Below are 12875 nucleotides of genomic sequence, written 5' to 3' on the forward strand. Positions count from 1 at the left end.
AGCATGTGGCACAATTACTCTTGAAATTATGTTGAAATATCATTAGTATTTGAAAGATAAATAAAAATCAGTAACCAAAATGATATTTTAAATCTTTATTGATACCATTTTGTTTATGAACTAATCTATTTACATATCCTTCCAAATTGTATCTTTACAACTTGAAGTCAAGTACTTTTCTCGATGTTAAACTTGCAGAAAGCATTTAGCTACCTATAAATATCAGGTACAATTCTAAGTTCTGAATCAAAAAATATTTTTAGTGTAATTAATATTAATGTTGAAGACATGAAATGGAAAAACCTCTAATTACTTTTTAAATTAAAGCCACAAGTAATTAAATAATTACTATGTACATTACAACTTGCTTGTATCAAATTACCAAGAAAAGCGTCATGCCAATTGTTAGGATCACCTCTATTCAGAAGGCAAAGAAAGTTGTACGTGACAATCATCAAATTAATACATTTAGGTTTTGTATAGTCTGATTTATTCTTTGTTGTTAAGCTGCTAGATTGAAATAAGGATTCTTTGTATAAACATTATACTTTGAAGTTATATAGATGATATAATTATTACTTTATTTTATAATACTAATATGGTATTCATTAATTTTGTTGGAAGTTCTTCACAGGTCCTAAAATACTAGATGATTGGAATGTCACACTAAGGAAGTTATCCTTAATATATAAATGTCTAATAACTACATATCAGAAATAAAAAGGTATTGTTTAATATTGCCAAATATTTAGTACATTTTGTGATTAAGTTTCTACTGCCTCTCTTAATTTTAGCTAACCTACTCTAATCATCAGTTTTTCTTCTTAAAAGAAAGCAAGCACTTAGTTTTTATCCATGATGAACTTTTTTTGTTGTTCTTTTTGAAAGACAAGAATAATTTGATATAAGTAAAGAGGAATGCTTTTTAACTTTTATATCATCTTGTTATTGGAAACTTATGGATAGGCTTCCAAAACTAATAACAGGAATTAAAAGATATGGAGAAAGAATAATTCCGTAAGATAACATTACAGGTAAGTCTGTTTAAAAATCAAAACAAAGCAAAGCAAAACACAGTACACAAACAAGACTCAGCATAGATTCCTAGTAGGTTGTAAAACTCTGACTTGCCAGTTTGACACTGATTAAATTGACACCACGAATATTTTAGTTGCCCATTCTAATACAGTGTTTAACCTTTTAAATTTTTAAGTAGAGTTTTATCTACCTTCAGTCACCACTTGTAAAGAATTAGTTCATTCTTTCTTTGTAGCTCGAATTTATTGATCTTAGAACATTTTATAGCTGTTAGTGTTTTCTTTTATGGTTTGGGGATCATAAAAATTGCAATCTCATTTATTAACATGAAACGTTAAAAAATTATTGACTTGAAAACTGTTTCCTAATAAAATATTTAGCCAATCTGAAAATTTAAAAAAATTACCCCAACATATGTGGCCTTCTTTCTTTGCTGATTTTTTTTTTTAATGACAAATTTGAACTACATTGAGATTGTTAAATATTAGAAGCATTGGGAAAAATAGCTTTGCTTTCATTTGAGAGAATTCCCTCAACAGAAACTACATATTCTTGATGCCTAGTACAAATCACATTACACTTTAATCCATCTAGCCATTATGGATTAACCAATTACAAGATTTAAAAGAATGAACATTTAAGATTTCTTCTCTAGTTCTGTTTCTCTGATAGAAACATTTGAAGAAAGTGTGTTTTATACCCATCTCCTAAAAGTTTACTAATTGCTTAATTTGTTCAGTTTGCAACGATTGTCTCCTTAACAACATTTTCTTACTTTTGAATTCTTTAGGGAAAATCGGAACTGTTGGCATAAGCACTTTTTGACCACAAGAAAGAAGGCTGCAAATCTTGTTGTTGACATTGATATCTGAGATGGGAGGGTGAGAATTTACATTTAAGGGTGGGAGAAACCCTTGTCTGGTTTGGGTAACACTGTGATCTAAAGGGAAAGCTCCTGAACCTCGCCTTTCTAAAATTGCGTGATTTCTCCTGCTCAGGGGACCTGGGGGGATATTCTCCAACAATTCTTTGGACTCTGACAATTGGGAAGGAGATGGTGAGAGGATCTTTTTCTTTCCTACAAGTGCTTTGCCATCTTCTAAATTTGGAGGGGTAAGGCCAGCTGAGAGCTGGGAATCAGAGCTGTAGTGATTTGCCCCCAAGTTTCTTTTTTGAACTATACTTCTTAAGGTGGAAGTAAATATTGTCTGGTTAGAATCTGGGTCCTGGTCAGCAGGGACTTCAATGCATTGCTGATTTCCTTCTGAAAGACAAGATTGATAATTTATTTCATCATATGACATCTTCCTTGAGCTGGCCTGATCAAAGGCTCTTAGCAAATGTGCAGTGTCTTTTACATCAATACTTTGGTGCCTAGTGATGAACCGCTTGGAAAGTGCCAGCCCATTGGTTTTATAGGATAATTCTTCCTCTGGTGTAATATCCTGGAGCTCCTCTTGCAATGAAGCCACTCTGTTCTGGTGCATTAATGATGGGGGACTCTTGATCCAGGGTGGAGCCTGGGGGAGCTTGGGCCCCTTAGGGGCCAGAGCAGGTTTCCTCACAGGGGAACCTGGGTCCCAGGTATCATCATTGCTTCCAGTGAGCTCAAGATCTTTAAAACCAAAAAGTGTCAGTTCTGTTTCAGAAGAATGTGAAAGTGGTGATGAGGCAGTTTTGATGTCTATTTCTGAAGGAGTGGTGCAGGTAGCTGGGGAATGACACCCATCTATATCCACAGGAGGCATATTTAAGTACTGTTTAGTAGTATGTTTCCCACAGGGCGACTTTGCTGTTGTGATGATGATGACCTCTTTCCCTTTTGCCTTGCAAGCACTAAGAAGAACTTTCAGAGTCTCTGTATCTTCTGAATTTATAGCATAAACAAGAGCTGAGTAACTAGAATGGTCTTGCAAGCTGAGGTCAGCCCCACTCTTGAGGAGCAAGGAAACAACTTCAGGGCCAGCTTTTTCTAAGCAAGCATGCATCAGAGCCGTTTTCCCAGATTTGTCCTGTATGTTGGGATCGGCATTGTTTTCTAACAGGTATTTCACCATTTTGGCTTTACTGACACTCTGGTGATCCACATGTTTGGTCTTACAAGCGATCATTAAAGGGGTTTCCCCACGGTCGTTGCTCTCATTAATGTAGGCACCGCCTTCTAGCAAAAGTCTTGTGAGGCGAAGCCGGCTCTGATGGACTGCTTTGATCAAGGAATTTCCTTCACTTGAAATTTCCATACCTTCATCCATCTTCAGAGGTTAGAAATCAATACCTAGTTATCAAAGATGGTAAAGACCAAAAGATTAGCCAGAATCAACATCCCAACTTATATTCATTTTATTAGAATTAATTTTGACAATATGTAGGGGACATAAATGGGATTATGCTATTAATAAATGCAGAACAAAATAGTGAATTGCAACATAAAATAAATTTTTGAATAGTAATGACCTTTAGAAGATTACAAATTAAAATTTATTTTCAAAATCTTCATTGAATATTTATAACACCAACATAGTACTTTCCTAAGTCCCATATTAATTAAAAAATAATCCAACCGGCGCCTGTAGTCCCAGCTACCCGGGAAGCTGAGGCAGGAGAATGGCGTGAACCCGGGAGGCGGAGCTTGCAGTGAACTGAGATCCAGCCACAGCACTCCAGCCTGGGCGACAGAGGGAGACTCCGTCTCAAAAAAAAAAAAAAAAAATCCACCTGTGAAAAATAATTTTTAAATTAATAATATTAAAAAGCAAATTTAGGATAAGTACAGCGGCTCACATCTGTAATCCCAGCACATTGGGAGGTTGAAGCAGGAGGATTACTTGAGGACAGGAATTTGAGACCAGCCTGGGCAACGTGTGGTGAGATTCTGTCTCCACCAAAAATAAGTTTTAAAATTAGCTGGGCATGGTGGTGTAACCTGTAGTTCCAGCTACTCAGGAGACTGAGGCAGGAGGATCACTTGAGCCCAGGAGTTCTAGGTTACAGTGAGCTATGATCATCCCACAGGCACGCAGCCTGGGTGACAGAGTGAGACCCTATCTCTAAAAAAAAAATTAATTAAAATGTAAATTTTAAAAAGTAAACTTAAGCCAAAAAGCCAAAATTATATTGTCATTGCAACAGAATCAATTAAAATATAACATGTTTGTGGTAGCTGTATGTAAAAACTTTAGTATTACATTACTTAAACATGCTCTTCAATTAAATAATGCAAGTGAGATCTACATTTTCAATTTGAGGGATATTTTTATGTTTCTTTTGAAGGATGAAATATTGTTTGGGCTGCAACATGTTAAAATAACTGACATAATATCTGAAATTCACACTGAGATTGGAATGGTGAGCATGTGATTACGCATTTTTCTTGATTCTATTATTTAAATCATATACTGACCAGATAACGAGGTTAGCAAGAACTATAGGGTTACAATTTGACAACAGTCTATCTGCTCTGAAAAAGGAGTTTCATAGGCAAGAAACCTGAAAGGAGCCATGCAGACTTTGTAAACATTTTAATTTTTATTATTGAAACTAAAAAGTATTTATGTTTAATTTATTTAAATAATTTAGATTCAGATTCCTTCAACAGATAATTCCATTAGGTGGTAAGAATTATGTCTTCATCTAGGACTAAGAAAATTTTTGTCTTTTAACAGTCCTTAGAGTAGGTGGGGAGAATCAGATGAATGTATATATAATATTTAAATCTGTTTTATAGATTCAGTAGTTTTTGGAAATTGAAAACTATTGTTTATTCTACCTATTTACTTTTAAAATTAAGATTATGGGAAATGGATTTCTATTTGATAATAGAATAGATAACAAATCTAATAACAACCAAAAGAAAGAAGAGACGAAGAGAGCAGAAAGAAAGAGAAGGAAAAAGAGAAAAGTATACAGGCAGAAATTTCATTCTTAAACATCTACAAGCTCCTGATATGTACTGGGAACTGAGCTACAAAGATACAAGCCCCATGTCTGAGGAGCTCACAGCCTTTTGGGAGAGATACTATATAAGCAGCTGGTTACAGAGTCAGGAGAGCCCAGAAGCTTTAACATCTTGGGGACTAAAATGGGCTTCACAGAAGCCAGCTGTGTGAGTTGGGTCTTGAAGATTTTGTAAGAATCTGGCAGGCAGACAAAGGAGGAGGGAGAAGTAGGTAACACTCCTTTTGCAAAGACCTAGAGGCCTAAATAGTGGTTATTTACAAGGAAACAGGCTTTATTTACTTGGTTACAACCACACTTCAGGAAAATATTTTAGCAGATGGTTAGGGTTCATATGGCAGAACACACCCATCTAATTTTGCTTCTTCCTGAAAATCCTTAACACCAAAGAATTTTGTCAAAGACATAAACTCTTAAAGATAGAGGGAAGAGGAGAAGATGGCAGCAACACTATTTTGGAAGCCAGAAAGCAGATGAACCAGTAGTAACTGACTCAGCTTGTGTGTGTGTGTGTGTGTGTGTGTGTGTGTGTGTGTGTGTGTGTATGTGTAATACAGCTAAAATAAGGAGGAGTAGGTGAAAAGCTGTTAGATAAGCAGTTAGAATTCCTAGGTCCTTGCTACTTGAAGTGTGATCCTACCCTGGCATAACCACCACCAGAAAACTCATTTGATATGCAGAATGTCAGACCCCACCCCAGAGCTACTGACTCAGAGCCTACATTTTAACAAGATCCCCAGGTGATTTGCATGCACATTAAAGTTTGAGAAGTGCTGCCTTAGGTCACTCCTCCAGCTCCCAGTCACTAGGAGATGGAAGACTGCCCCTCCCGTCCTACAGGCTGTCTAGAGGTTTATTCTCAGGAAATGATGACACAGAGCATTTCTGGACTGGGAGACACCAGCATGTTTGAGAACAAGAAAGCAGGGGAATAAGTGATTGCTTACTGACCACTGCTGAAGGGGGCCACAGCCTGCTTCCCCACCTTGGCCTCGAGGAGGCCGGCAGCCATACCCTCACCCCTCAGGGATACATTGATTGCTATGGCGTTCTTTCAAGAATCTGACATGCCACCCAGGTTGTACTACAGTGAGGCTTACGGGTGACAAGTCTCATTTGTGTGCTTAAGAGTTCTCATCAGCTTTTAATCCCAACCCTTTAATCATGAGCAGCCACAACACAAATTTAAAAACAAACAAAAATGCCTCTTCCATTAAAGATAGAGACTAGAACAAATTGAAAAAAGCAACTTGCAGGAAACGTATTAATCAGAAAAATGAAAAGATGAGAAATTGAAAAAGATGAAAAATGAAAAGCTTTTGTCCTACACTGGCAATATTGTCTTTATTCACCTAATTTTGTACCTGCTACTGAGTTTTTTAAAAAGAAACAATTATTTTACTTAGGGATCAAATATAAGGGGCACCTGAAAATTTTTTTTTAAAGCAAAGGGAATGATTAATACAAAAGTCAAGAGAAAGCTACTCCTTGGTAGAGATTAGGAGAACAATGCCTTCTGGGAGGGACACAGAGAGGCTGAAAGGTTCAGGTGATGTTCTATTTCCCAGTCTGGGTGGTGCATAGGTGGGTGTCCATTCTATTCCTCTGCTTTAAAAGTACACATTTCACATACTTTTCTGTATATCAGGCTTATTTACTTATTGTGAAATAGAATGTGTATGCAGAAAAGAGCATAGCATATATGTAAGATATACTTCATTATTAAAATTTACAAAGAGTCAGTCCTATTAGGTCTTCCTTTTAAAAGAGTAATTCAGTTCTCATGACATTATCGATGACATTTGTGCCTTGACTTTCAACTGGAGTTTCAAGTGACTAAGCCCCTGAAAGGCAGTATTCAAAAGGACACAGTATTCATCTCCACTTCAGTATCATTGATGGTGCAAAGCAAAGAACTACTCAATATATACATACATAAATACAATGAGAGTGAATGCTTTCATTTTATGTTCCCCGTGACATACTCTATAAAGGCTATCTTGGAGCCAGACATACCTGCAAGTCAGGAACTTAGGAATCTGGGATCAGTTGACAGCTTGGGTCCCAACTCAGAGGTCTATTCTGAATGCAAAGCATCTGAAAAGAGCTCACATGAGACAGTGATCACAAAAGGATCATTTTTAAAGCATTTTTCATATATAAATGGGCTTAATAGAGCATAGAAATGTAGAGAAATGAGCTGGAATGTAATATCAAATAGAGAAGCTACTTAGTAATTGCAATTCAATTGCTATACAGTATCAGTCATTTAAAAAATTATTTGACAAAAAGTAGCATTTGAGAAACAGATATTCAAACGAGAACAAGTTGTCAGATACCAGATTTCAATATTATATTCTTGTATAGTTTCTAGTATTTAGGTCAATCTTGTTTTTATTTTTTAAAGTCTTAGCAGAATCTTTGGGGGAAGATATTTTACTTACATTTTTTAAAAATACTTATTTTATTTTATTTTTTGGCACAGGGTCTTGCTATATTGCCCAGGCTGGTCTTGAACTCCCGGCCTCAAACAATCCTCCTGCCTCAGCCTCCCAAAGTGTTGGGGTTACAGGCATGAGCCACCATGGCCAGCCAAGGCTTTCTACTTTTCAGCCATCCTCAAGTAAAGGCCTTTCTCCACAACACTAAACCTGAGCACTTGCTGTCACAGCTTTTCTTTCACCAAGGTTGATGTCAGGAAGTTCTGGGAGAAGAAGAGGAGCTGCTACTATGCTGGCGACTGCCATGCCTAAGGAGGACAGTGGCCCCATCATAGTCTTGTGGAAAAAGAGGGTGCTGTGGGCTTCAGGGTCTCAGAGAAGTTGAGCAGTGGCACCAACTTGCTGCCTAATCCACCTGCAGTGTGGACATAGGCAGACCCTCTCCTCTGAGGACTGCGGGAGTGTCCAGCAAAACCAACCTCATGAGGTTGACTCTTTCCTCATTCTAAAGATTTTTAAAGCCACTTTGTTTGCTCACTTCTTTTTTTTGAGATGGAATTTTGCTCTTGTTGCCCAGGCTGGAGTGCAATGGCACCATCTCGGCTCACTGCAATCTCCGCCTCCTGGGTTCAAGTGATTCTCCTGCCTCAGCATCCCGAGTAGCTGGGATTACAGGTGTGTGCCACCATACCCTGCTAATTTTGTGTTTTTAGTAGAGATGGGGTTTCTTCATATTGGTCAGGTTGATCTCGAACTCCTGACCTCAGGTGATCTGCCCACCTCAGCCTCCCAAAGTACTGGGATTACAGGCGTGCGCCACCACGCCCAGCCTGTTCGCTCACTTTTTAACATTTAGTAGATAACTTTTGAAATTGTCTAAACATTAAACTTGTCAGGGAAAAAAGGTGTCAGATACTTTATTCTCCAAATGTACAGTACATGTTCAGGTTCTTTCTGTCATCAGTACCTGAATGGAAGAACCCCCTTCTCTTTAGCCCTTCATCCTTTTCGGGGGTTCTTTTATCTCGTTTTCTCCATTTGTACATCAAAAACACTGATATTTATGTCTGACTTATTTCCTTTTCACAGAGTCGAACTCAACTTTTGATGATGACCACTTCTGTTGCCTAGAACGTTCTTTCCTCCTTGAAGCATCCTAATTGGACACTGAGTGCTGACAGCATACTAACATCCAGTCGATCCCTTTGTTATGTCTAGACTATAAGCAATCCCCAAATTCAGTGGCACCTTCTATATAGATAATAGTTCAACTGCAGAAGCTCAGGCAGCTGACAGGGGTCAGTCGTAATGCCCACACTTATTGGCTATGTGCCCTGATCAAATCTCTCAGCCTCTAGGAGTCTTGAGTTCCTCACGCGTGGAATGACAATCATAGAATATGCATTCCATGGGGATGTGGTAATGAAATCAGATAATGTCTAGAGAAAGACTTTCTTGTTTTGTCTTCACACTCACTGCATTCTTCTTTCTAAAATGTTAATCTCAGAATTAGCTTTTTGAAAAGTTTATCATGTCTCCAATCCACAACCTATCTAAAATAACAGATAAAATATTGGAAATGTTGTTTTTTTAAGGATCTCATATTTCTAAGATGCAATGCTTCTTCTCATTCTGTAAACATCAGTGGAATCTAATAAGCGAAACACGGAAAGAGCATATCCTTTAAGTGTACTTTCCTTACAAATTCCAAATACTATCATTTCGACATTATTACAAGGTATTAATTATTAAACCGATGGATAAACTGCTTTTCATTCAAAAATTACAGTGTCTTTAATATCACTTGCCCCTCATGGTGGCATATTTACAATGCTCCTTTAGTTCCTCCCTCTATGCCCAAGATGCCACCAAAATTATAAGCATTGAGTTATTTTTTAAAAATATTTTAAATATGCATATTTTTAAGAACAAAGAAAATTGGAGGAGAGATACCATTAGATAAGCAATTTCAAACAGGCTCTGGAAATGGGGGAATGGTGGAGTGGCAAATGGCCTTAGCATGGCAGAGGAGGCAGCAGGACACAGACCCAGGGAGGCTGCTTACCCACAGGACCTGTGACATTTAGGACTTAGAGGTTCCAAGTGCCATAGAAAATGGCAATGAGTAACAGGGCTTAGAACAAGAAGATGGTTGAAAGTCTGTGGACAGAACACCTGGATCCCTACGTATTTTATCCCAGCCCAAGTAGCAGACAATCACTTTCCTAGGCAAGAAAACAAAGATTTATTTTCTAAATTGATCAGAAAGTCTCCAAACGTAGAGGCAGCTTGCTGAAAACAGGGATTCAGTGAGCATGTGCAGGCCAAACGATGAAGTCCCCAGCTCCCTGCCCTTCTACAAGGGGACTGGAAGCCAGGAAAAGGAAATAAGGCACATTGCATCTTGGAAAGATGAGCCCTATTAAAAATATCTGTTGATACATGAAAGCAATTCAAACCATAACTGCATTCACCCTTCCAGACACCCACTCTAAATGGAAATAGAAAGTTACCTGAAAACATTATTCAAAATTTCATACTTCACTTTTGTCTCTTCTCTCCCTGGATGAGTTTTCTGTCAGCCAGCTGTTAGTTCCTACTGAAGGAAATCAAACCTATTCAGAGTTATATAAACACCAATAACTTGTTACATGCATCTTTCCCATTTGGAGTCTAGTTTTTAAATTCCTTATTAAGAAATCCCTACAATGTTTGCTCAGTTAGTCATATCTCACTGATTATGAGTTTGTAAAGTGTCTGGAGATTCTATGCGCAGCAACCCTGTGTGTGTCTGCCTGCAGGGCTGAGTCTGCCGTGCAAGGACTGCTGGGGTTGGAAGGGCCTCAGCACTCACTTGGTGCAGATGAGGAGGCTGAGAAAGGAAAGGTGAGGGCACTCTCCCAAAGTCAATCATCTTACTCACCTGCTTGCCAGAGGTCCATTCATGTTTGTGTCCTTTATCTCAATATCGCCTTGCTTCTTGGATGGCCAGCTTCCCACGGAGTAGGACTCCGTTTTGAGGGCCTGATTTGTGTGTTATCTCACATGGCAGTGCTGCATGAGCTGAGGTGCTTGCAAAGCCATCTTGGAGATGATAGACCAGGCCTTTCCTGTGGCTTTTTGTCCCCATGCCACCCCCAGTTTTCCTTTCTTAAGACAGAAAAGTGGCCGGGCATGGTGGCTTATGCCTGTAAACCCAGCACTTTGGAAGGCTGAGGGGGAAGCAGATTACCTGAGGTCAGGAGTTTGAGACCAGCCTGGCCAACATGGTGAAACCCCATCTCTACTAAAAATACAAAAGTTAGCCGGGGATTGTGGCGGATGCCTATAATCCAAGCTACTCAGGAGGCTGAGGCAGCAGAGTCACTTGAACTCAGGAGGTGGAGGTTGCAGCGAGCTGAGGTTGCACCACTGCACTCCAGCCTGGGTGACAAGAGCAAGACTCTGTCCCCTCCCCCCCAAAAAAAAGAAAGAAAGAAAGAAAAGTTATTTTCCTTTGAGCCTTTCACTCTACCTCCAAATAGGATCCACGCTTCCTCTCATAAAGTTCATTATCTGGCCATGGTGGGGGAGAACTTAACAAATGGGTTTGAACTCAAAATTCAGCCCATCGCCCTTGCCTCAGTCCCTGCCTATGCGCTGCCCCAAAGGCGATTAGAGATTGCTCAGATGAGGCAGCGGGGTGCATATCAGGGACCTGGGCTCCAGCTCTCTCCAAGTTACCAACCTCTGAGAAGTCATTCTTAGCCTTAGTTTCCTCACCTCTAAAAGGGGCATAATATCTACTTTACAGTAGATGATTGTGAGAATTTTAAGATCCGAACACACTTGCTACTTAAGAATTCAATGAATGTCCGTTTATAAACATGCATCACCAAATACAGGCACTGCATAGAGGAATCATGAGGGCTGGTGGGGTCTGACAATGGGATGCTAGGTTCCCTATACCAGTGGGTTCTCCTTTTGTGAGCATAAGAAACACATGGAGCGCCTGTTAAAAAGAAAATTCTAGGCTCCACTCCCACATATTCCATGGGAGATGCTTCTAATGCACATTTGGAGAATATCTGAGGCAAATTCTTCATTCCTCATTCCAGGCCACTTCCTGTTTGCTATGGACCCCTGCCTCAGATTCACACAGAGCTGTCTCCGTCATTAAGTCCAAGTGGTGTGATGCTCAGCTCCCCTGCAGGAGTGAAAGGCAGAGATAGATGGCTGCCACAGCCTAGAGACGGGTCCAGGGAGCTCACAGGTCCCAGAGAAGACGACAGCCTTCAATTAGTAGAATGGGCCAGGAGCTGGAGGTTTGCTGCCCTGCCTTTCCTAAACGGGTTTGAAAAAAACCCAGAGTCCTAGTGGACAGTCGAAGGCCAGGAGGGAGGCCAGGCACTGGAATAAGGCAAGCCTGCCTGCCACAAGCAAATGTTTATCTCCTCCCCACCCAAGGAAAGGGACAGAGACAGAATAAAAGATGCATCTGAGGTCGTCCTGGAAAATGGAATGACTAGCCAGGAAAAGATTCTTCCCTGGTATTGACTTGCAAGAAATATTTCGAAACCGCCCAAGGAGACGAGTAGCTGGTAAGGTTTGCTGTGTTTCCCACACATACCCCCAAAGGGCTGCTGTGTTCTCCTAGTTACTTCGGCTGTGCCCCAGGCCTTTGGGGCATCTATGCCCCAACCTCTGTTACTGATTCACCTCCCCTGCCAACACACACACATACACACACACACACACACACACACACACACACACACACAAGATAGAGAGAGAGAGAGAGAGCGCAACCTACTCCTCCACGTCTCAGGGAACCAAGGTGATGGGATTTCCAAGCTGTTGAGGATGCTAGCAGAGTCTCCACGGTCCCCGCCGACCCCTGGAACCAGGCGCGTTTCCTCAGTTTTTCCTGAGAGCAGGAGTAAGCGAGCTCAAGGCGCTGTCGGAGAAGGGCAAAGGAAGGTGACTGGGGAGACAGCGCCAGGGCACCAATGGGGGCGGGGTACGCGTTTCGTCGCCTCATCTCTGAGCCAGGGCAGGCAGCTGGCAGGCTAAGGCAATCACCATCCACGAAAACGGGTTCTGCCCACAGTCGCTACGAAGCGGTCCCTACGCCGCTCGGCCGCCCGCAGGACGCGGCCCTCCCTTGGGACATGGCGCGTCTGAGGGGCGCAGCCACGGCCCCCATCCCGGAGCAGGCGCACCTCTGCACCCGCCTCTCAGCTAACGGGGTCCGGTATCCTGGTGCCAAGGCTGTGCGCACCTGGTGCCAAAGAAGCGCGGGGACCAGCTGCCCGCCCCTGTGCTTCCAGAGCCAGAGGCTGCAAACCGCTCCGCAGTCCCCAGCCCGCGCCCAGCCGGCACCTCCTGCTGCCCAGCTGCCGAGGCACCCGCGGAGACGCGCCCAAGTCAGACCCTCCGACCCTCGAGCTCCTGCGGCCCAGC

The 12875-nt window shown here is 41.1% G+C and overlaps 1 protein-coding gene across 3 annotated transcripts in view; it reads right to left on the reverse strand.

Moving 5' to 3' along the window:
* Positions 1–989: 989 nt before the first annotated feature.
* The window catches only part of ANKRD34B (ankyrin repeat domain 34B), a 12844-nt gene continuing 958 nt past the window's right edge, over positions 990–12875 (reverse strand). Inside the window, exons 2-6 of one of the 3 annotated variants that reach the window (XM_011934337.1) lie at positions 12222–12339; positions 9947–10032; positions 7656–7741; positions 7009–7089; positions 1493–3313 (exon numbers count right to left, since the gene is read on the reverse strand). In XM_011934337.1, coding sequence (XP_011789727.1) covers positions 1746–3290 — 1545 coding nt within the window. In that variant the 5' untranslated portion in view covers positions 3291–3313; positions 7009–7089; positions 7656–7741; positions 9947–10032; positions 12222–12339 and the 3' untranslated portion in view covers positions 1493–1745. Of the gene's footprint in view, positions 3314–7008; positions 7090–7655; positions 7742–9946; positions 10033–12221; positions 12370–12875 lie in introns of all 3 variants that reach the window. The other 2 variants (XM_011934335.1, XM_011934336.1) reach the window with 2 other exon arrangements.

Source organism: Colobus angolensis, unplaced genomic scaffold (genome assembly GCF_000951035.1).
Source record: "Colobus angolensis palliatus isolate OR3802 unplaced genomic scaffold, Cang.pa_1.0 Scaffold134, whole genome shotgun sequence".
NCBI classification, from domain to species: Eukaryota; Metazoa; Chordata; class Mammalia; order Primates; family Cercopithecidae; genus Colobus; species Colobus angolensis.